Genomic DNA, 24,517 nt, shown 5'->3' with positions numbered 1-24,517 from the left:
GCAGCTCACATCTCCTCAGAGGGGGACAGAGGGGCCGGGTGGCAGACGTGGAGTGCTGGTGACGCTTAACGCCACACGTCTCCAGAGGGAAGGGGTCCCCCGAAGCTGTTGAAACCGAGAGGCCGTTGATCCTACAAGTCCGGCAGCAACTCCTCCCGTCTCTGCTGCAGGCCCACTGCGCGCCCGGGACCGTGCAGAGCGAAGTGGGAGACGAGGCCGGGGCGACCTGGGAGCCTCTGATCTCTGGATGAGCGCATTTCGACAGCCCCACGGGAGGGACGACGTCACCAAGTTCAAGGTGTTTCAATAGAAGTCGCTCTGCAATCCAGAATCTCTCTTTGCAGCAATTTGACCTTCAGGGGGAAAGGCACCATCCATAACAAAATAATAAACACGACGAGACTCAGCCTCGGGATAAACTTATCGGCTTGCACCTCAAGTGGGCCCAGGCAGCACGATGGCCCTAAATGAGATTGTCTGGGTGTGCTGCGTTAATAAACCTTTCCTGCGGCTGTTCTACACAACACACAGTCAATAAAACGCCCTGTGCCCGACCTATTCCCGTTCCTCTGCCCAGACAGCGTAAATGGCTTTTCGGAAAGACTCAAGTCGCCTCTCTCATCGGGCCTGCTGCCCCTCGGTCACCTGTTGAGAGGGAAGGGGGGAGGGTGGAGCCGAGGGAGGACAGGCAGGTGTCGGAGGGCACGCTCCGTGCACTGCCCGCCAGGCTCTCCTGCATTTCAGGAGAAAAACCAGGAAAGGCACAGAGCAGGGGGGCAGGGCCGGGCATGATAGCATCGCCAGGGCCCGGGCCCCTCACCTACTCACAGTCTTCAGCAACCGTCCAGCTGGGCAGAGTGCACAGACCCCGAGGCATCTCAGGGCAGCTGTGCGGAGGCCCACGTGGCGAGGGAGGGCGCGGTCCCCGAAGGCCGGTCCCCCGGCCACGAGGAAGGGGCGAGGGCGGGGCTGCAAGGCCCAGGCCCATCTGGAGTCTAAGACAGGCAGATGTCTCTGAAGCGATGCCCTGGGTCTAATCTCTTTCTAACAGTCGCCTGGCGAAATTCCTTATTTTACTCAGAATGAAGGCGGGGCGTCCGCCAGCCAGGCGGGGACGCTCCCTCACACAGCTGCCGCGGCCTCAGTCTCTCCCGGCTGAGCAGCCGGAGAAGCTGTGTCTCCTTCGCTGTCAACATCACCAAACCGCTCATCGGGAAAAAGCCCTGGGAAGCTTATGGCCAGCGGTCTTTACTCCCAACCCATTCTCTGCCTCTCTCTCTCTCTTTTCGAATTATGGACTTCTTTTTTTCCCAAACAAGTTGTAGGGAAGCAGAATACATTAAACACAGCAAGGCGAAGCTACGTTCCCGAAACAGAGGTGCGTGACTGGAACCTTCGCCTGGGTTTCAGGAAGCTCCGTGTGAAAATCCCTGGGTCACCTCAGCCTGAGTGTTGCACACTGGAGAAACTGAGGCATGGGGCGGTAGCCCTGATCAGAAGCTCTGGGAGAGTCCTGTGCCGCACTGCATCCCCTGGGTCCCGGCACACAGTAGGTGCTCAGGAAATAGCTGCTGGACAGTGACGCACGGGCGTCTCTATTTTGACCCTTACAATTGCTTTTTCCTATATAGGTATATACGCTGCGGAAGCAAGGGCCGTAATTGCTTTTTAAAGAGACTAACCCGGGGCTTGAACCTCAGGGAGGCCCTTTAATTGCCTATGTTTTGAATTCATAGAGTTGGAAAGGGTTTTGTTGTCTGATCTAAATGGCCGCAACAAAAGCAGAGTACAAAGGGGTTGAGGAGGATGAAAAGAAGCCACGATTTGCATCCGAGAGGGAGGCGCCCTTTGTTGTCCCACATCCAAGTCAACTTCAAAGTTCTCCGTTGAACAGATGCACGATGGTCACCATGGCAACAGCCAGGCTGTCCAGGACGGCTGACCCTGGACAGCCTGCTGCCAGCCGTGGCTCGTGCCTGGCTTCCAGGAAGCTCGATGGGGAGACGAGCTAAGGACCATGGCTGGTGGGACGTCTGAAGACTCCGTCCGCCTGGCTCCTCTGTCATGCCGCTGTCTTCTTGGGTCTGTGGCAGGGAGAGAGGGGTCTAGATCACCAACCCTGCTGGATGCACCTTTGCCCAGCAGTCATGCCTGAGCACCCACTAAATGCCTATGGCCTCAGAAGTGCTCTCCGTAAGGGCTATACCTCTGGTACCTGGAGCGTGGTGCCCACTCACAAGGGTGTGTGAATGAGTAAATGAATGCATGAGCCACCAAAGTCACCTGGGAGCTTCTAGAATGCCGGGCCCTAACTGAAACTGGCTGCATCGGAATCTCTGGGAGGTACACTCAAAATTGGGGCGGTGGGGGGAGGCTTCCTAAAAGCCACACATGTGCCTCTCAAGTCATAGTGGGAAAAAAGAGAAAGCCAAGTCGAGGCGGCCTCCCAGGCACCTGACTCGAGCAACCGGAACACCGGGGCTGCTGCTCTCAGGATGAGGCAGCGCAGGACCCAGGGACGCGATCAGAGCTCGGTCTTGGGCAGGTCAGTCAGAGGTGCTGGGGCAGCCGTCTGGAGTCTGGAGTTCTGGGGCCCAGCCAGGACCGCGGGTGGGATTAGTGTCCACGGAGTAGATGAGGCCCAAGGGAGGGAGTGGAGACAGGGAAGAAGCAAAGGGCTCCACGTGGAAAGACTGGAGCGTGGGGGACAATGAGGAGGGCCCAGCAAAGGCAGAGACGCAGAGACAGAGAGACAGAGAGAGAGACAGAGAGAGACAGAGAGAGACAGAGAGACAGAGAGAGAGACAGAGAGAGACAGAGAGAGACAGAGAGACAGAGAGAGAGAGACAGAGAGAGACAGAGAGAGACAGAGAGACAGAGAGACAGAGAGAGAGACAGAGAGAGACAGAGAGACAGAGAGAGAGAGACAGAGAGAGACAGAGAGAGACAGAGAGACAGAGAGACAGAGAGAGAGACAGAGAGAGACAGAGAGACAGAGAGACAGAGAGAGAGACAGAGAGAGAGACAGAGAGAGACAGAGAGAGACAGAGAGACAGAGAGAGACAGAGAGAGACAGAGAGACAGAGAGAGACAGAGAGAGACAGAGAGAGACAGAGAGACAGAGAGAGAGAGACAGACAGACAGAGACAGAGAGAGACAGAGAGACAGACAGAGAGAGACAGAGAGACAGAGAGAGAGACAGAGAGAAACAGAGAGACAGAGAGAGAGACAGACAGACAGAGACAGAGAGACAGAGAGAGAGACAGAGAGAAACAGAGAGACAGAGAGACAGACAGACAGAGCACACCCATCCGGCAATCTCCCGTAAGCCAAGAGAAGGTGGCAAACAGGCTGGGGAAGAAGGGTACAGCACTAAGTGGGGGGCTAGGAAGAACGCCTCCCGTCCCACGTGTACTGGGGTGTTTGCTGCTGAGGGTGCCCAGCCTCAGTGGGGGCTGCCCATACTGTCTGAGAACCACAAGATTGGGACACTCCAAAATCAGGGGGGCTCACTGAGAGCGTCCTGCAGGCTGATGCTAAATACACCAGGCTCTTACCTCACTATCTACCCCGTTCTCCCAACCCCAGGCAGTGGGGGGAGGGGTGCTGGAGAAAGCGGAAACATGCCATTTTTGCCTCCTAATGGCAATAATGGGGAAGCTAAGATTTCTTCAAGAGCTCCCAAACCTGGGTACTGGGCTACAGCACTTCTCATGGATTATCTTGTTTGATCCTTGGAGGTAGGTACTATTTTTATGTCAGTTGGACAAGTAAAGAAACCTGCCAGGGTCCGAGGCCGCCCAGGCAGACTGCTTCCACAGGCCCAGCTTTCAACCGCTAAGCCACATGGCCTCTTCCCGGTCGGCACTGAGAGGCCCAGGTCAGAGCAACACATCCGGCAGCCCACGAGCCAGGACGTGGTCCTAGGGGACCAGGTTGCTCCTACTTTCCACCCACCAAAGCGCAGGCTCTCTTTGGGTAACAAGGCAGGACACCTACAACCCGGAGGTCAGCAGAACCACATGGCGTGCCCAGGCCAGTCGTCTGCTCTCTGGAGAGACCCAGAAGCACTTGTCTGGGTCACTTACAGAGCAGGGTCACAGCAGGACTGGCACCCAGGCAGGTGTGTTCCCAGTGGCCCTCCCAGGAAGCACGAGGCCTCCCAAGTCCCCTCCTGTGAGGCCTGTACCCGCCCCCCCCCACCCCCGCCCTTTGAGAGAGTGGTTCTTAATCTCACCAGGTGAGAATCACCTGGCAAAGTTAGACATAGCAAACTACGGCCCCAACACTATGGCCTTTCTTGGGGTTCCAACGCTGTAGATCTCAGGTGATACAGGGCATATGTACACTGTAGAAGGTTCTAGGTGTCCTTCTAGCAAGCTCCAGATGGGCTGCCAAGGGGCCCCACTCTCCAGAGTGAGGCTGGTGGATCAGGAAAGGAAGCATCCAGGGCCTAATGACAGGACGCTTAGTGTTAAGTGGCTAGGACTCAAGTGATAATAACATGGCACTGACCTTAGCTTGGCAGGACACGTGATCTGAAGAACAAGGGGCAGTCACGGCAAGGACAGGAGGACAGGAGTCTGAAGCCTCCCCTCCCTGCTCCCCCACCCCCCACCCCAAGGACATAGGTCCGAGGCACTTCTACCCTGGGTGTCGGCGGGGTGGGGTGGGGGGGAAGTCCAAGGAGCCTCCTCCGCGGGAACCGTGGTGAGGCCAGAAGTCTGCGGCGTCCCCTCTCCGGGGGCCACGACGAGTGACACCCACTCCCGGAGTCCCCCCGTCTCGGAGGCGCCTGGCGGTGGTAGAGCTGCCAGGCGCCCAGCAGCCGACAGGCCACCTGCGGAGCCGGAGCGCGGAGGCCGCGCGGTCTGGCGGCGCCACCTGGTGGTCGCCTGGGAAAGCGCGGCCCGGCCGACCGGCCCCGGCGTCTTCACTGCCCAACACCATCCTAGCGTCATGGAGGGAGAGGTTGTTCCATCAGCTCCCCCACCGCGTGAGCTCCGAGTCCCGAGTCCACCTGGCTGCGCCGGCCGGCCCCGCCTGCCCTTCCTTTGACAGCGCCCGCGCTCACAGCCCCTCGGGGTTCCCCGGGGTTGGGCCTCCCAGAACGACTCCCTTCATCCTCTATCTCCCCACCTTCCCTTTGGCTGTCATCTTGACCTAAATGGCCCTGAACTTCAATTTCCTCTAATGGTAAAAAAAGAAAAAATGGGGAGGGGCCTAACACTATCACGTGCTGGGCTGGTGGACAACTGGACAGGATGACCCCCAAAGCCTCTGGGTCAGCGCCTCCACCACAGGCTTTGGTCCAGGTCCTGGGAAGTCCAGGATGAGCTGTGCACGCAGCGTTTCTGCGCCCGTGGCACAAGAATTCTTCAAAGTTCCTCAGGTGTACAGGCAAGGTGGAGAACCACCAAGCAAAGGCTTGGAAGAATGAATTCACGTTCCTTCACAGGAATGCGAAGAAAATGGGGAGCCGGATATGGGGTGCAGTGGGTAGAGGGGTGAGAAGTGAGGAGCAGGAAGACATTCTGAGCCATGTCCTGAGAACCACAGAGTCCCCACTAGCAAATGAAAGAAGCCAGTGATCATGACCTCGAATTTGTATCTGTGTCCCTGATAAACTCCATATTTGCATTTGAACACCTCTTCCTACTGGCTCCAGAAGGGAGTGGCTGAGAGATTCATCACCACCTATAACTAACTACCTGCACTGTCTAGGGCTGTACCCGATTATTCTTTGAGCCTGGAAAAACGGCGTGCGCTCAGTGCACGTTGAACTGAACTTGGAAGAGCCCTTCAAAACATCCCTGCCTCCTTTGTTTTCAAACTAGAATCTCCTGGCACTTTTCATGGGTTCTCAAAATTGTTGTTCTATACCCTGTAGCAAAACTCACCATTGACCTAGGGATGGACTCATTTTGCTAATCACAGGATACAGATTGATTTTCTCGAGATTCTCTCAAAGAAATTCTGACCCTCTCAAGTCAGTCATTTCTCATAACTAACCAGGGAAATAGTAAGACCCATGTGTATGCCGACCAATTCACATACTGACTCGTTACATCCTCTCCCAGGACCGGAACTTTGGTCCATAGGCTTTGTGGCCACAGAATGGCAACCTGGGACAGGGGGGATGAAGGCAGCAAATACAGGTGTGCTTGTGAGCAACTGAGGCTCCATTCAGCTGGGGAGCAGTGTTAGACACACCCCAGAGTTAAAGTGTGGGAGGGGCAGTTGCTGGGCCCTGTACACCACTCTCCTCAGTCACTCCCACGGGGCTTAACTCCCTGGCACTTCTAGCCTGCCCTGCACATGCCCATGCTTTGGTGGCCAGAGAAAGTCTTCAGGCAAAGGAAGCCGGAGGACTAGGGCATACGGGTGGGGCGCGTACCGCATCTGCCACGCAGACCGGCCCATTCACATGCGAACTCATTCACGAACAGCTCAGGAGTGTATCTTCCCGGTGTGTGCAAACCCTCCCGTGTACCAATCCATTTATTTGCTTAAGCATCAACACTTTCACATGCCAACTCATCCAGGAGGTGCCAATCACGTGCCGCCTAGGGAGGACATCGTTCTGCACAAAACCTGGCAATCAGGAAGTAGCCCCGTCCACTGCGAACACAGGTGACAGTCCCAGTCAGTGGCTTCGGCGTGTTTTACGAGGGCCGGGGTCGGGCTGCTCTCACGCACACTCATTCACGCAGTCATTTAGGGAAAGAGGGCTGCTCGGACTGACTCTGTTCCTCCGGGGGAAACGGGAAGCAGCTAGGGAAGGTTTCGATGTAGCACGAAGTACAAATTGCAGGAACAAAGGTAATTTTTTTTTCTCGTGTGGGAGGAAATCTGGTGACTTCCATAAGGCCGTGTCATCTTCATATGGCGGCACTTTTTAAAAGTGAAAACAGGGAAGGTAATTGGACTTTGAGGGAATGGCGATACTTTTTGTCTAATGTCCTGATACAGAGGGCATCGGCCGCATTTCTGCAGGGCCTCGAGACTGAAATCAGGCCTTGCGCACGCCCCAAGGTCTCAGGTGACAGGCTGCAGTGCCGCCAGTTTTAACCACACTGCCCCAAAAGACAAGGCAAGGACACCAGCTCAGCCCTTGCCTGTCATGCACGGGACAGCGGAGCCCTCACTTTTTAGCAGCGCTATAAAACGTCCCTTTCGTGAAGAGCAGAATGAGGTTTTTGTAGAAGCGAATGAGCCTGTTCTGCATCAGCTTGAAGGCAATGCACACGATCTCCATCCCAACGATGATGTAGAGGGAGAAGAACAGGAAGAAGTGAGGGTGTTCTAAAATGGTATCCCCAAAGCCGATGGTGGTCAGTGTAACAAAGCAGAAGTAGAAGGCGCCCTCGAAGTCCATGTGCTTCTCCCAGGTGGGGAGGATGGCGGCCGCACAGGATATGTAGGCAAAAACGATGAGGGCAATGATGGGCAGGGGGACGTCCAGCTGCTCCACCTGCTGTCCCACCTCGTCCAGGTTGCTGATGATGGAGTATGAGAGTCTCCCAGACATCAGCTCGGGACACGAGTTCCTCCTCTCCGCGGCCTGTGACGGCAGTTGCAGCGTGTTCTGTTTCTCTCGTGCAAGAAGCCTCTCGAGAAACTGCATGTTGATGCTTGGGGCCAAGGAACACCTGCCAGGTGTAGGGCCCGTGAGCTCTTGGTCATCGATGACGATGCTGGGGATGGCCTGGTCCGTGGGCTTGGTGTCAGGCTTTCTCCTGCAAAGCAGCCTGGAGCACCATTCGGGAAGGTGAGGGCGGAGGAACGGGAGTTTTCGGAACCGATTGTAAGACGTGGATAAGATGGCTGCCAGGATGTCACCTGTGTCCGTGAGGACCAAGACCATCAGGGGAATGCCAAAGAGCGCGTAGAGCATGCACAAGTACTTGCCGAGCCTGGTCACGGGATAGATATGGCTGTAACCTGAGAAAGAGGACAGAGACTGGGATTGTCGTCTGCTCTTCTCCCTCCCAAAAAAGCTTTAAAGAGAACTTCTGCCATTTCCCCACCTTGGCATTTGACACAGCGGGTTTGCAAATATTCACCCTAAAACACTCGTCCACTTACGTGGCTTTAGGCCTGCTTTGGTAGGGCGAGCTGGAATGACACACAGAGCTTTTCCTTAGGATAAGGAACAACTCACATCCAGGTCATTGACCTGAAATGGCCTTGGCCGGGGACAGGCACGTATTTGGGGGTGAGCTCATTGCCTTTCATTCTGCCGTGGCCATTTCTGAGCACTCCCGTGAGGATGGGCCCAGCTCACCCGAAGGACAGGACACACACAGGCAAGAGGGCACAGATGGCTTTGCAATTGTACCCGCCACCGCCGTCATCCTCCATGAAGGCACTGGTTTTTAAGAAGCCACCCTGGTCCTCCTTGGAATGTCTGGGCCTCTTAACTTGTTTGCTTCTATATAATAGGCAATTATTATGTGCCAACAGTGGGTACAGCAGTGTATTTGGGACAGTAGGAAGATGGAAGGTGAATAAAATACAATTGCTGCCCTCAGTGACTTCGATGAACAGAAGGAAGTTTTTGCATTTGATGCCTGTGTTTAATTTTTTATGTCATAAAGGATAATTAATCCAGAAAATCCAGTTCGATTATGTAAGTTAATTGGAAGGCAACTGCTAGGCTGCCTACGGCCCAAGCTCCTCCAGGGCTGCAGCCCTGCGTGGCAGACTCTGGCCTCAGACTCTGCCCTCCTGGGCTGTGCTGGCGCTTCGGTTGCCCGTGGCACCAGGGTCCTGGGAGCGGGCAGTGGTCCTCCACGGCCTTAGCAGTCTGCACCCGCCCCAGAGCGCGCCATGCCACTCTGGCTGGTTCCAGAGGTGCCAGGTGTGGCAGGGGAGTTAACTCTGCACGTGCATTCATGTTAGAGGTGCGTTTTGAGTGCTGACTGCGCGCGCTCGGGACACAGTGCCGAGCAAATTACAGGATCCAACCTCACCGAGTTCTGGTTCGGGGCAGGAGGCAGTGACGAGTCCAACGACCTCGCTAGTGAGTATGGAATTACAGCTGGAGACCAAGAATGGGACACAGGAAAGCAGGTCTTTGGGTGACCAATTAGCACACAGGCACCCAGCCTGGATCTCGCATTTCTTGAGCATCTACTTTATGCTAGGCTCTTGTGGGCGAGGTTGGGGATCCACGAAGAGCAGGCAGAGGTCTCGCCCTCTGGGAGCTTTTAGTTGACAGGATGCATGGCCTCGAGCTCGGCTGTCCTCCCTCCCAGCAGGATGCATTCAGGACCCAACGGGTATGGGCTCTGGGGTCTGGAGTGGGGGCCGTATGGCTAAGTAAGTGTCTCATTGGACACCTGGGTTTGTTCCCTGGGGCAGGTCTTGCTGAGAGAGTGCCCAGGCGTTTGATTGCCTCTGTTCCCCTTCCCTGTTCCCTGAAGGTCACCAGCAGCTCCGGGCCTCCCCTCAGGGACCAGAAGTTGCAGGCGTGGCCTCAGGATAGCCTCTTCTACAGGCTTCAGTGAAAGCCCAGAAACACCGAGGAGATCTCGGTGGGGGGGGGGGGTCTAAAGGAGCGGAAGGAAGGACAGGGACAGGGTGGGCCATGGACAGATGGCCAGGCCTGCGGGGGTTTCCCAGGATATGGGGCTTCTGGTATTAGAGCCGTGCCATTATCGGGCCAACCAAGGAGTAGGTCGCTCTAGCCATGGAGGGGGGCATGGAGAAATCCCCCAGGGCAGGAACGAGGAGGGAGGGGGATGCCAGGAGCTCAGAGGGGCCAGGCCATGATGTCCCAGAGGAGTCCAGGCCCTGAGTGTCAGCAAAGATCCCCAAGCCCAAGCATGTCATGGGCCCCACAGAGCCAACAGCCCTTAAGGATGTCAGCAGCGGCCATGAGGACTTATAGGTAGGGGCCACCGTGTTTTCCAGACAGTACATAAGCCCCCAGGTCTTGTGCACCCCCGGAAAAGGCAGGAGAGACTCCACAGTAGAAATCCCCCAGCCTCAAGTATGGGTCAGATCTTTTTTTTTTTTTTTTTTTTTCCTAAGGAAAGAATATCACCTTTCTTATGGGATTTATAAAATGCCTTTTGGAGTCAAAATTCCCTGCATAGAAAATCCCCTAATGCTGGCCACCACCGTTATTACCACATTGAATGGACAAGAAACGGGACAGTCAGGTGACATGTCCAGGGTCACACAGCCCCCGGATGACAAGAATGTGAACCCCTCACCCGAAGTCTTCCCCTGACAAACATGCTCAACCCAGTGCTTTCCTTGGCAAAGGCGGATTTAGCAGATTATAAGCAAAGACTTCATGGCTGCCTCTGGGTGGTGTATGTTTACAATCCAGAAGACAACGCCACATTTTAGAAAACGCATCAAGGAAGCAAGTCTCAGAGAGCACACATCCCCTGTGAAGGAAATGTATTAACGATCCCGATTACTGAATGCTGAAATGCATAACGGAAAATCATATCATTTCTTCTAGCGCACTTACATGTTCCACAGCAATCAGCCCACTCTGCTTAGGCTATGAGGGTTTAATAGCCCAGGCACTTAACTCTCTAATCCAAGGGGGCCGACCCAATTGGAAATGACTGGGGATTGGCCAACCTCATACCTGTCAGGTGTCCCTTCCCCAGCATCAAGGCCAGGTGCATTTCAGGTGACCCAGAGACGCAGAGCAGGACACAGCATTACCAGTAGGACCTTCAAACATCATTATTGATTACAGGCAGTGCAGAACCTTCCCCAACATCCTCTTCCAGTTGTAATTACCAGACAGCCTGATATCCTAATCGACTTGTCCTGTGGGTAGTAGCATCATTTTCTTGGGATTTAAACCAAGCTAATGCATTCCCATTAGATCAGTGGTTCGCAGCCTGGACTCCCATTAGCATCACCTGGAGGGCACCGAAAAAGACTGAGGCCCGTTCCTAGAGATTCTGACTTGAGTGGTGTGCAGTGCGGGCCAGGAATGGGAGCTTGTAAGAGACATCCTGGTGATCCTACAGGACGGCCGGGGCTGAGAACACTGGCATCGGGTCACTGCATTAGTGTGCATCGGAATCACCTAGAGAACTTATTGGAACACAGATCGCTGGGCTCCGCATCCATGGTTTCTGACTCAGGAGGTGTAGGACGGGGCCTGAGAATTAACTTGAATTTCTAACACGTTCCCAGATGATCCTCAGGTCCAGGGCCCATCATTTGATGACCATTGCACTAGGTCAGTGGTTTTCAGTAGGAGGCAATTTTGCCCCCCCCCCAGGGGACATTTGTCAAAGCCTGGAGACATTTTGGCTGTTAGAACTGGTGGGTACAATGGAGGAAGAAGTGGGTACATCTAGTGGACAGAGGTCAGGGATGCTGTGCACAGGATGGTCCCCCACAGCAAAGAATCACCTAGTCCAAAAAGAATCGTCTAGTGCAAGATGCCAGTAGTGACAAGACTTAGAAACACCGCCCTTAGATCAATCCCCTGAAGTGCTGGCGAGAAAAAACAAACCAGACCTTGTACTCTCGACCCCCTTGCCCACTGCCAGTGTCTTCCCTACGGCTGCTGCTCTCTGTGACTGCCGCCCCCTCAAAGTGTTCTCTTGAGCTGCAGGTCCCCCTGAAAAGGCCAGCTATGCCCTGCCTCTGCCTCTCTGGCAATGACCTCCTTGTCAGAGCCTTAGCCCACTGCCGAATGGGGCAATCACAGGGCTGTCCTGAGAGTTAAATAAAATAATGCATATAAAGCAAGTTCACAGCGGCCCCGCGCTGGTCAGTGCGCAGGCGCGTAGCTGTTAGTGTTGTTTCTGCACGTTACCCTGATTGTAAGGGCGACTGAGACCAGTTCTGAAAGGGACCACCTGGGGGCGCTGGTGACTCTGAAACCCGCCTCCTGCCCCTGCCCCTCGCCCAGAGGCCTAGACCCGCATATCCGGCAGTGCCGAGTGTCTCCACCTGGAGGCGCGACTGGAGGCTCAACCTTGACGCCCTGATCATCACCCCACTCCAGGTCCAGAGTCGCCCAAGCTCACCATGCCACCCGCCCAAGCTAGAGACCTTGGCGTCTTCCTCCTCCGCCACCCCCTCGAATCTGCCCATCGCGAACTTTCCTTAAAGTCCTCCCTCAACCCGCCCCTCTTTCCATCCGCATGACCGTCGTCCTAGATCAGGCCACTATTGTCGCCTCTCACCAACGCTGTTGCAGAGACCTCCCCTCTGGTCTCCGCTGCTTTTCTTACCCTCTCTGGCCAACCTCCATGCTGTAGCTGGAGTGATCTTTCTAGAATGCTGAGCTAGCATGTCCTTCCCTTGCTTAAAACCCTCTGGACGCTGGCCACTGCCCTAAGGACGAACCCAACCTCCTTAGCTGGGCTGGCAGGGCCTTCCCCAGGCCCCCTCCTCTCTCTCTGTCTCTCTCGCTCTCTGTCTCTGTCTCTCTCTCTCTCTGTGTGTCTGTCTCTCTCTCTGTCTCTCTGTCTCTGTCTCTCTGTCTCTGTCTCTGTTTCTCTCTGTGTCTGTCTCTCTGTCTCTCTGTCTCTGTCTCTGTCTCTCTGTGTGTCCCCCCCCCCTCCCCCCGCCCGCCCGTGCGCGCATTTGCGTGCGCACGGCTGCCCAGCCCTAACTCCGCCTCCCTACAATGCTGGGCGTTCCTTCGCCCACGCGGTCCTCATTTTCACCCACACTGGTGACTCCTGTCATCCCCTCCAGGGAGCTTTTAACATGTGCTGCCACTTGCCTCTCAGATCACCCCCAAGCCTGCGGCAGCTGCCCCGACTCTGTGCTCCCACAAAACCCCGAGCACATCGCATGCTGACCACGTCTGGTTCCCCGGGGGGCCTGGGCTGGCAGGTGCTGTTGGCAGGTGGTGTTTTGTACAGAGCACTCAGCGGAGGGGCCGGGAGGGGCTGGATTGCAGCGCACACCCAGCTCGTGGGGGTCTCTGCCCAGGCTTGGCGCTGCACCCCCCTGAAGGAGCTGCATTCTTTTCTAATTTGCAGAAAGGTGCCTTATGGGCCAGTGGCGGCCCTGCTCTCTGCTGTATCCCCGGAGCTGGGAACAGTGCCCACCTATGCACAGTAGGCCTGGCACAGTGTAGGCCTTCCACGCTGAATGAACAGAATGTTCCAGGAAATGAATGGAATGTTCCAGCATCCTCACCAAGGGTCACCGGCATCCCCCTTCCTGCCACCCCTCCACCCCGGGTCTCTCTGCCAGGCCCAGCCTTGCCCTTGAACTTACCCACGGTGCTGATCACGGTGCAGCAGAAAAAGAGCGAGCTCAGAAAGGACCAGTCAGTAGAGCTGCTGAACCACTGGGGCTTCACCTTCGGCAGCAGCTCCCTGAGATCCTGTTTCTTGCCTTCCATAACTCAGGAAAGAGAGGGCCAGAGTGAGGGAGAGGTTCCGCCCTTCAAGGCAGGTCCTGCCTAGGTGAACAGGAGTCTTCCCCAGAGACCAGCAGCACCTCCCCCGCCCCCCATCTTGTGGGCCCCTCAACATCAAAACTTGGCTCTCAGAGCCCAGCTTTTAAATGTCTCTGCAGTTAGGTCCTGCTCCAGTGCCTGCAGAGAGCACCCAAGGGAGAGGCCCCGGGGGTCTGGCGTGAGCTCAGCCATGGGACCGCTGTCCGAATTTTCTGAGCCTCCGTTCCTCCCACCTTGCAAAGGGACATGCTAACTTCTGCTCTCTCTCACCAGATTCTTGTGAACTTAAAGCAAAAAGGCTCTTATGCCATGCAAGCTGTTACATGGCTGCAACCCGCACCCACTCCTGGAGGTCGTTACACCTGACGGAGGCTGGTGACTGTGCTGGAATCTGCAGGCAGCCGCTGCCTGAGGATGTCTGGGGAGGTTAGCGAAAACGGATCTGGGAGCCCTGGCTTCTCGGGGAATTCCCACATGGTTCTTTTGGCCTGGCAGCCGGTGGCTTTGGGGATCCTGCCAGACTCTGGCACAGTTAGTTGTAAGAGGACGTCACAGAGACTGGCGCACAACACGAAGTCGCGGCTCCCTGGGATGGGCACCAACCGGGGAGCCAGACGCCCGCATTTTACACCCAGCCCTGACCTGACGGCGACTCCTTCCCGTAGCCATGGCCTGGAGGCATCTTTCTGAGCCTCAGTTTCCCCACCCGGGAGGCAGCATGACGTGGTGGCTCAGTGCTTGGGGTTGGATGCCTGGCCCCGTTTTCCAGTGCGTGACTTCAGGCAAGCTGCGTAACTCCCAGTGCCTCGGTTTCTTAATCGATAGAAGGGGCACAGGTTGTACCACCTCATAGGGTTGGTATGAGGAGTAAGCGAGCTAATGCACAGAAAATGGTTGGCACGAGGTCTGCACTTAGTGCTTATTGAGCATTTTAATCTTCGTGGAAAATCAGTACAAAATGAGGTCGGCCCAGCTACGTGTTCTCATACCATTCTGAGCAACGGAATCACCTGGGAAACTTTTTAAATGATAAGATTCCGAGCCCAGGCCCAGAGATCTCGATGAAGTGGGTATGGAGAAGAGCCTGGGAACGTGTGTTTTAGACAGAGATGCGTGGCCAGCCCTGAACTTGTTGACAGTCTAGACCCAGTGATGGCTCAGCGTGTCCGAGCAGCAGCGATGGCAGACGTCACCTCCCAGGTCTGTTGAGTAGGATGCGTCTGCCTAGTACGATGCAGAGAGAAGGAGCAGGGCCCTCCACGGAGGGGAGACTGCCCCCTGGGACCAGCCTCTAGGCAGCCCCAGACAAAAGGACCTGCCTCTAGTAGAAAGAAGCAACTGAATGCAAACGAATGCAATAAGGACACATATCAAGTGCCTTGTGCTACCAAGAGGCTTCCTATTTATTATCTCAGTCCCTATGATTGTAGGTCCCCTTATGTCCGGCACACTGAGACCCAGAGAGGGTAACGGTTCTGCCTGGGATCACGTGACAAGTTGGGAGAGCCACGAGGACTAGAACCAGGCCCCCAAGTGCTTCTCACAATCCCTCCCCCATCCCCTGAGTTCAGCAAAGGAAAAGTCTGTTTGAAACAGGAAGTGGGAGAGCAGGAAGCAGGCCGCTATCTTGGGGGTCCAAGCCCAATTTGGGTTTTTCCTTGAATTCTAGTCCCTGTAAAGTGAGTCATGGGGTGGGACAAGGATAGTTCTGAGGACCAGCCTAGGAACCCCTACCCCAGATCCAGTCACCTGCCCACCCCAGCTCACCTCACCCGATCTCCAGCAATCCACCCTCCCCAGAGCCAGCGGGGCTGGGTGGGACTGGGAGCTGAGGTGCAGAGACGGGACTGCTCGCCAGGGCAGCTGCTGGGTACCCCTGCTTTTCCCACATTCTTCCCAGTAACCCCAAGAGGCCGTTATTCCCCCCATTTACAGAGGAGAAAACTGAGGCTCAGAGAGGAGAAGCCACTGGCCTAAGGTCACCCAGGAAAGGGGAGGCTACGCACAGAGGGCCCTCAGACCCAGCCTCCCGCACGCGAGCCCTCTGCCGTCTGCGGGCTGCCCCCGCCCACGGAGAAGGGGCCGCCCCGCCCTGGTGAGCCATACCAGTTCTGTTGCATGTCAGCGTGCGGCAGAGCTTCCCCAAGAACTCTTCGAACTCCTGGTCCTCGGCCCCCAGGTCCTGGCCCCCCTCGATGGCTGAGAAGAGCACGGCGCCCACCAGGGCATAGGTCACCAGGGAGCAGAGGAAGCAGAGGCGAGGGATGAGCTTCTCCAGGGCCTGCTGGCAGCACCTCCTGGCCTGGGGTGGCCCTGCAGCCTCCATCCTCCCAGGAGCTCGCAGGACCGGAGGTGCTGGTAGAAGAGGCAGGAGCACCCAGGCCCCTCCGGGAGGAGGAGCGGGGGGTGCGCCCCGGGAATGGCCAGGCTCCTGCACTAAGTGGATGGTGCGTGCGCATCCCCCCGAGGACTCAGGGAGCGGTCGGAGCTCACAGCTTTCAGTTCATCTGAGTTACTCAGATGGCGCCCCTCCCCGGTGCCCCAAATTGCTATTGATCCACCAGGCCGACGAGCGCCCAGCAGCCAGGCCAGCCCGAGAGCTGCCCCACAGGGCCTCTGGGAGGAGGGCGTGGTCGTCGCTTTGTGCTTTGGCATTTCCCATCCGGAAGCTGCAGTTTTGACTTCCAGGTAGTAAATCTGACTTGTGGCTTTTAGTGATGAGGTTGTCCTTCCTGACGGTTGTCTGGGGTACCTGGTCTCTTGGACAGATAGTAATAGTAATAATAATGATGATACTAATAATAATAACAACAACTACAACAACAACACCAACTGCAGACAGAGCTCCACAGTTTACAAAGGGCCTTTATCCCGTGCGGACCTAATGATTGGTCCACACCCGCCCTTGCCATGACCTAATGCAGGCGGAGCGGACCTCCTCGCCGGTTACTGTTGGACTAGCCCGAGAGACTCGCTCCGGCCGATAGGGTGGTAACAGACATGACGTAAGCAGGGGCTTGAAATGTGCGTGTGCAATTGAACTTGCTCTGCTGGGCCCTGTCTCGGCCATGAGAAAACGTGCCCCAGACGGTAGATGTAAGATGTGTACACATTCGGATTTCCTTTCACGAAAAGCTTTTCTGTGCAGCTTCGTGACTGCCTCCAGCTGTTCGTTCTTTCGGGGTTCGCTCTCAGCGTCAAGCCCTCTTCTGGGGAAGCTCCTGCCCAACCACTGAGCACGGTGAGTGCGCATCCGGGGGTGGGATGTCGGTAGTAAGAGAGGCTGTGCACCGTTAGGGCCGGAGATGTATGAGAACTCTCCGTACTTCCTGCTCGGTTGTTCTGTGAACCTAAAACTGCTAAAAAAAAAAAAAAAAAAAAAGTCTTTTCTTTTTTTTTCTTTAAACTTACTGGATGGGCTTAACTGACGATCAGACATGACAGTAGAATTAATAAACTCAAAGACAGTCAAGATGAAGAAACAGGAATGAAAGTTACCCTCTCCCATTCAAAAAAGGACATCATATGAAACAATGTTTGGAAAAAAACCAAAAACTGGACTTCAGGCAAGAACGGATAGTGATGTACCAGAGAGGGGACAGGAAAGAGCTGAACCCTAGGGTGCCTCAGCTTGTCGCCTTCAGAAGGTCTCTGGTGGTGGCACAGGGTTGGGGACGTGGTGGAGCCGGAAGGGTTCCCGAAGCTGAGCTGAGGGTTTGGGGAGACCGATGCAGTTAGAATTATTAGGGCAGAGAGTACGAGAAGAAAGAGAGCTTCACAAAGTAAAAGCCCTGCAGACTTGCAAAGGCCCCGCCCGCCCCCACGAGGATTCAGCAGAGGACCGATCAACAAACACAGGCATGTAGAGGACCTGTCCAAAGTTGGCGGGGAGCTGTCCCAAAGGATTAGAGGGAGTCGTAGTGCCTGGTGTTCACATACGGCTGGGAATGGTGTTTGTTCTAACCAGTCAGACTCAAAAAATTTATAAAAAGCCTAAAAACTCGTACCTCCTAGGGAACTGGGTAGAGAACTCAGAAAAGTCTTACCTTAATAGAGAGGAACAAGGAGTTTCAGGCTGAGCACTGTTCTGGGTCACCTAACATCAGAAAGGAATAATGTGACAGGATCAAACTGTTTCCAAGTAACTTAACTGCATCCCAGAACAAAGCTCGAAAAGATTTATAGGAATGTAGAAATATCCAGTACACAAAAAGGTAACAATCATGATGATGTCTGGCATCAAATAAAAGATTACCAGGAATGGGAAAAAAAAAAAAAAGGCAGAAAAACATGATTCATAGGAGAGGAATCCATCTAATTCAGCCCAGAATAAACATAGATATTAGAATCAGCAGAGGACATTACAACAGTTATTATTGTTGTATTCTACATATGCAAAAAGTTAAGTAGGAAAAAGTAGAACTAAGAAGATATTTTAAGAGACCTAAATCAAGGTTAAAGACAGAAAGATTAACAATGGAAAGAGAGTGCAGAAGAAAAGATTAATGAACTTGAAGACATAGCAGTAAAAACTACCTAAAATAAAACTTGAGGGGTGAAAAAAAAAAAGAACTTTTACAAAACAAAGAGAATCAGTGAGCTGTGGGACAACTTAAAGCAGTCAATATATGGTAACTGGATCCCTTAAAGGAGAAGGAGACAGAAAAAACATTTGAAGAAACAGTGACTAAATATTTTATAAATGTACAAAGCTGTAAACCCAAAGATTCCAGAAGTTCAGAACTCCAAACACAAGAAACGTTAAGAAAACTATGCCAAGGGGCATCATAATCGAGCTGCTCAAAACTGGCGATAAAGGGAAAATATTAAAAGCAGCCAAAGGGAAAAGGCATGTTGTGTGTATTGCCGCTGTAATAAATGACCACAGATTTAGATGCCTTGAAGTCTAAATGAGTCTCACCGGGCTGCACTCAAAGCACAGTTAGGGCCACACTCCTTTCTGGGGGCCGCAGGGGTGAATCCATTTATTTGACCTTTCCACCTTCGCGAGTCCCCTCGCGCCCTGGGATTATGCACTTCCTCCAAATGTAAAGCATCTCTCTGTGCCTGTCTTTCATTGTCACATATTCATTCCTCTGACTGGCTCTCTTCTGCCTCTTTCATCCACTTTTAAGGACACTTGTCGTTATTTTGGGCCCCTCCCGATAATCCAGGACACTCTCCCTATTTTAAAGCCTGCAGATTACCAAACTTAATTCCATTGCAACCTTTGTTCTCCTTTGTCATGTAATCTCACGTATTCACAGGTCCCGGGGGTTGGGATGTAGATATCTTTGAGGGGCCATGATTCTGCCTCTCCCTTTAGGTACAGAGGAATGAACATAAGAATGATGGGAACTGTCTCACCAGAAACAATGCAAGTGAAAGAAAAAAAAAATCAACCTAGAATTCTATATCCAGCAAAAAATATCTTTCAAAAATGAAGTCAAAGTAAAGTCTTTCGTACATACGAAAGCTGAAAAAATTCATCGCCGCCAGATCTGTGTTACGAGAAATGCTGAAGGAAGTCGTTCAGGAGGAGGCGAGGACAATGACGGCAGATGGCAGTCTGGATCGACACGAAGGCACGAGAGCATTAGCAACAGTGACAATGTGGGTCAATACGGACCTCTGTTTATGCTACTTAAATATCGTTAAGGATAACCGACCGTTTAAACAAAAATAATAACATCGTATACTATGGGGATTTGCAACATCTAAATGTCTGACGTTCAGAACATCTAAATGTGTGACAAAAATAAAATGTGTGACAAGAATAGGATAAAGGCCCAGGGGGGAGGGACATAGAGAAATACTAGTTTAATGTTCTAATGCTGTACGTGACGTGGCATAATATCACTCGAAGGTAGACTGTCATAAGTTAAAGATGTAGATGATGAACCCTAAGGCGGCCACTAAAATAATGCAAGAGTTATGGCTAATGAGCCAACGAAGAGATACAGAGAATAATAAAACACTCAATTAATCCAGACGGAAGAAGGCTTATTTTAGAATAGTGGTGACAGAGTGGGACATAGATGGAGCTAAGATTATCTAGTTCATCGGCCCTAAGATCCACTTTTTTCCTGACACTTACGGTTCCCTGAAATCAAGACGTATTGTTCGGTCGGTGGTACTTCTCAATGCTGTCATCCGTGAAACAATTGTGAGGTAGTCCCATGGTGAAAAACATTCCACTGACGCTTGCTGTCAAAATTAAGGAAGTACCAGCCGCAAGACATTTTAGATTTAATAGAGTGTGGATATCATACTATGTGGATATATTTGCAGGCAGAATTGACTGGATTTGATGGGTTGAATATAGGGGCCAAGGAAGAGGAAGAAATCAAATCACAGTTCAGGACACAGCGGTTCCTATTCCGAGATGAAAGAGCAGCAGACTTTGAAAGAGAGAGCTCAACATCTCGCTTTTGTTCAAAGTGAGTTTGGGGTTCCTGTAAGACACACAAGAGAAAATGTCAGGAGGCAGTTTGGCACTTAGGTTGGAGCCGAGAGGAGAGATCCATGCTTGGGCAGATGGCGTGTGATGGTACACAAGACTTTATAACATCCGAATGTGTGACAAAAATAAAATATGAGACAAGAATGGGATAAAGGCCAAGGGGGGAGGGAAATAGAGATATACTAGTTTAATGTTCCTATGCTATATGTGACCAAGACTTCCCGACACATACAGAGCGAGCAGAGAAGATGGTCCGTGGCTGGCTTCTGAGAAACTGCAACATTTGGGGGCAAGCAGAGGAGAAACCTGCAGAAGCCACTCAGGTTGGTCAGCCAGAGCAGTCGGTAGAAAATCCTGAGGGATGCCATCTCAGAAGCCAGGAGGACAACCCAGAGAAGTCAGCCCAGGTGAACGCTCCTCATGGGTAAAGTCAGATGCTAGTACTTGCGAGTATCAGCATAGAGAAAAAGCTGGAGGATTACACGGCACACCGCTACCGGAGATTATCTTCAACGGCTGGAATGCAAGGGGTTCTTCCATTCTCTTAACTTTAATGCTCTTATATTATATATTTCTGTGATGTATTAATTGTTTAAAAGGAAAAACTAATAAGGCAAGTTAGTAAAGCATATTTATCTTGTGGGTGAGGATGCATCCACGTAATAGGTGTTTGATAAATGTTAGTTATCCTCCTCTGCCCTTCTGAGGTCTTCCAAAGAGGCAAAGCCCTAGGAAAGGTTTTAGAGATGGAATGAATTTCTGATAGCTCAACTGACAGGTAGCAAAGACCTCTTTGAATAGAGAATAGGCTGTTTCGACAGCCCTGGGGCCACACCACAAGGATGCGTGCTGCCTCTCGCAGGAAGCATGACTATGACCCCGTGCTCACTGCCCCGACCCTGCAAGAAAGGCTGCAATGGAAGCTCAGAGCCACCCTGAAATCCACACACAACATAGGTCCGTTCTTCCCTGAAATCTGAATTTTTACTAGTTAGAAATGCCCAGCAATTCAGAAAGCAGCAGCAGTCCAAACCCTGAAAAGAAGGAACACTCTGCTAGTGATGTCTCCAGCCCGTTGTTCATTTCAGAGAATGTTCCTTAAGGTGAATAATTCATGCGCCTTATGCTCTCTGAAGTAAGAGCATATCAGGTCTCAGAAAGCTTGCAAATTTTAATCTGTGAGTCAATTTATGAATGGATTTAGGTAATTTGGCTGAAAAACCACTTAGAGATTGCCTCTAAATTGTCTGAAGGTAAAGGCAAGGCATTAAGGGGGTGAGTTATAACTAAGACATTTCATCTAGTTATAGGCATGTGTTCCTTCCAGGGATGAGAAAAGCTTTGGGGACATTATCTAATCTTCTTTTAAAACCAAGTTTATAAGGTCTTATCAACTGTTGAATTCCTTATTATGAACCTACAAAATTAGATTAGCTGCCACAAGGGGGCAGTGGTGTCCAGGCAATGGCCTAGCCTTAGGCGAAGCTAAATTAGAAATCTTGAGTTGCAGGTTCTTGAGTTTTCATCACTGAAAGTGGTAGCAAACATCTCCACGATATTTATCTATATCTATATCTATATCTATATCTATATCTATATCTATATCTATATCTATATCTATATCTATATCTATATCTATATCTATCTATATATATCATCTATATCTATCTATTGCTATAGATATGAGAGAGAGAGAGACTCTGTAAAAAGATCCTTGGAAAACATGTCCAGAGAGGATATGCAAATGCATAAACTGGGTTCAGAGAGGTTCGGTGACCAGCCTAGAGCCACAGAGCCAGGCTTGGAAGCTGGGTCTAGAGTTTTCATATTTGGCATTCTTGGCGTCACGGCCTCTTGCTCTCTGGATTTTTTCTGGAGCGCTCGGTGCGAGTACTGCCCGCGTGCTGACGCGAACGCCTCCCACTCTTCTTCCGGCGGCGGGTCTCCCTTCCCAGCCAGCGGCTGCCATCCACCCGCCACCCCGCTGCCCCCGGCAGCCATCTCCAAGCCTAAAACATTGGTGGGAAAGCCCGGCGGATGGAATCAGGGCTGGCGTTCCAAGAGCAGTGATGGGGACGAGCGTCCACGCGGGGAGACGAGCAGCCAAAGCCACCACCATCTGTCGAAACCCATGAGAACGCACATAGCACGGGACAGGCAGAGTGGTTGACGCTGCCGGTCACCCAGCATCGGCCTCAGAGGCGCGCCTGTGACCTGCCCCAGGTCTGGAGTTCTCCAGGACCCTCTCCAGTCAGTAAAGCCCCCTGCTAGACGCTGGAGGGAAGGAAGCGTCCTTCAGCGATGATTAGCATGCTAATCTCAGCTCCGGAAAAGCCACCAATCTGGTTGAGGAGCTGAGACCCATCTAAGAAAGTGGAAACAAGGATACGAGCGCCAAAGCGGCACGGAGCACATTTCCAAGTTCTCTGCACAAGTCGTTCACGCCACGACGCGTGCGCACATCAGTAGGGCTGCCGCTGAAAGGGTAGAGCATCTTTCCTCCTGTGGGTTCTTACTGACCAGCCAGAGGCCTCGGTGCCACTGACCCCCTGCAGAACCCACAGGGCTGGGTTATTTTTGGTAATCGCCACCAGAGGGAGCTCAAAGAACAAGTTTGGATTTCTCTTCCTTGGCGTTTAAAAGGGAACGCGCCCCCGCTGCTCTGCAAGTCCAATGATTGGTTAAAAACCCCTAACACTTTAACTTCGCTCCCTTATTCGTGAAAAAATACAGATGACGAAATGATGCTGGATCTGCACATTTCCCGAATAGCTGCTCTCCATCGTGAGTTTCCCATGAACATTTCAGACTCAAATGATCCCCAAAGCAGAAGCCTTGCCTTGACACGCTGCCTAGAGCGCTCTCTCCAGAAGATCGCATCCCAGAATCCTCCCTGCCTGGATTCACGGCATCCGGAACTGCTCTTCCAACCAGAACTAAACCCAGACTCTGCCTCCAGCAGTGACTGGAGTGCCAGCCCCACCCTCCTCTTTTCCAAGCTGCCCATGAATGTGTGATAACTTAGACGTGACCGGCTGCTATACAGGCATTGAAATCAAAGTGGGAATTACTTCCAGCTGTTAAGAGTCCATGGGTCCCCTTTGTACTGCACACCCTGATCTCAGTTTGGAAGGGGGACAGGCAGAGTGGATCTGCGGCTGGGCTGAAGTGAGGAGATTCTCTATAGCGGAGAGGCAGCAGCTGTATCCAAGACCTGACAGATCCCACCACAGACCACTTGTTGATGAGAATAGTTGGGATTCACGAGGTTTTCATTCTTATTACTCTGTGAGCATGTCGCAATCACTTTTTCTCTCTTCTCAGGATTATTTTGCTCCTGCAGAAATAGTCTCTTTTTTTATGTGTAAGGAGACAGAGCTGTAAAGAGCATGCTCTCTCGGGCCCACAGGCCATTGGTATTTATGCAGACTCTCAGGGGGCAACCAAGGGGCGGGGGGCAGAGGGAATCGTTCCTGGCTTTAGGGGTTCAGCACAGATCGCTGCTGTGAGCTCCAGATTGGAAGGAGGCCAGCAGGTCACAGGGGAAGCAGACTTGTCATCATGGCCTGGTGCACCGTTCCTGCACTCAGGGGACATCAGAGGACAGTGTGAGCACTCGGTAATGGCAGCTACCCCTGGGGACGTCAGGAAGGGCTTCTGATGACAGCCGTCCCCTGTACTTCTCCTGGAAGGCTGAAAGGCGACTGCAGACACCGCTCGGAGTTCGCCCCTCAGCCACCCCCCCCAGCCTGCACTGAAAGGTATTCCCTGAGCGCCACCTTCTCGGACTGGCCAAGTCAGGTGACAGGACCAACAGAGGACCGCTGCTGTCCTGCTCCTTATCCCCTTCCCCCAGGCCTCATGTGACACTCAGACGCCTGAAGAGGGTAGACGACGCCCTCCGGGGCATCTGGGTTCTAGCTCCTTGAATGAAGAATTCATTGGCATTTCCTTTCTTCTTATGCATGGTCCAAAACTCAGACTCTTTGAGACAAGGCACGAACAGGGTTTGGCTTCAGAGACGAGCAGGCCCCTTTAACGGTGGTTTTCACCCACACATCAGCTAGCGTCTCATCTGAAATGGCCTAGAACTTTGGTCCATAGGTTTTGTGGCCATGGGCCCTGCCTCTCCAAGCTTCCCGAGCCACCCGCATGTCCTCGAAGTGATATTTCATGTTTTGCAAAAAGCTTCCACTCTCATTGCATTAGCCCCATTAGACAGATGAGGAAACTGAGGCTTACAAGCATTTAAAAGTCTATGGTAAAGCAGGAACCATAGTACAAAACTCAGAACTGATAGTCCCCAAATTACACTATTGATTTTACAAGCCTAGCTCACGGAGGAGATAATGCTAATTCAAATTACTTCATATTGATCAAGTAGCCGTGCCTGAACTTGGGAGAATCTCTGGATAACTGCATGGATCCCATAACCTATGTGGGCCTGGTGCTTCCACTGCAAAGCTGATGCTCGAAGTCATCATTTGTGGCCAGCTTCGCGTCTGTGGTGGACATCTTTGTTTTTACCATACTGCTTCCTCCTGATACCTCAGTTTTCCTAAGGAACCACTCGCCTCACACTCAGTGTACGTATTTCTCCTGCATCAGAAATGGACACGTGACTTAGACTTGACCATTTGGAG

General features: G+C 52.7%; 1 protein-coding gene across 1 annotated transcript; it reads right to left on the bottom strand.

Moving 5' to 3' along the window:
* Positions 1-7,144: 7,144 nt before the first annotated feature.
* KCNK18 (potassium two pore domain channel subfamily K member 18) lies at positions 7,145-15,737 on the bottom strand. Its single transcript, XM_016142482.2, has 3 exons — positions 15,518-15,737; positions 13,228-13,356; positions 7,145-7,944 (listed from the first exon to the last, which is right to left on the bottom strand). Exons 1-3 carry the CDS (start codon positions 15,735-15,737, stop codon positions 7,145-7,147), a joined length of 1,149 nt encoding a protein of 382 aa, XP_015997968.2.
* Between the last annotated feature and the right edge of the window lie 8,780 nt (positions 15,738-24,517).

This window comes from Rousettus aegyptiacus, unplaced genomic scaffold (genome assembly GCF_014176215.1).
Source record: "Rousettus aegyptiacus isolate mRouAeg1 unplaced genomic scaffold, mRouAeg1.p scaffold_m13_p_6, whole genome shotgun sequence".
NCBI lineage: Eukaryota > Metazoa > Chordata > Mammalia > Chiroptera > Pteropodidae > Rousettus > Rousettus aegyptiacus.
Note: the sequence above shows the minus strand (reverse complement) of the source record. Positions and strands in the feature narration are given on the sequence as shown.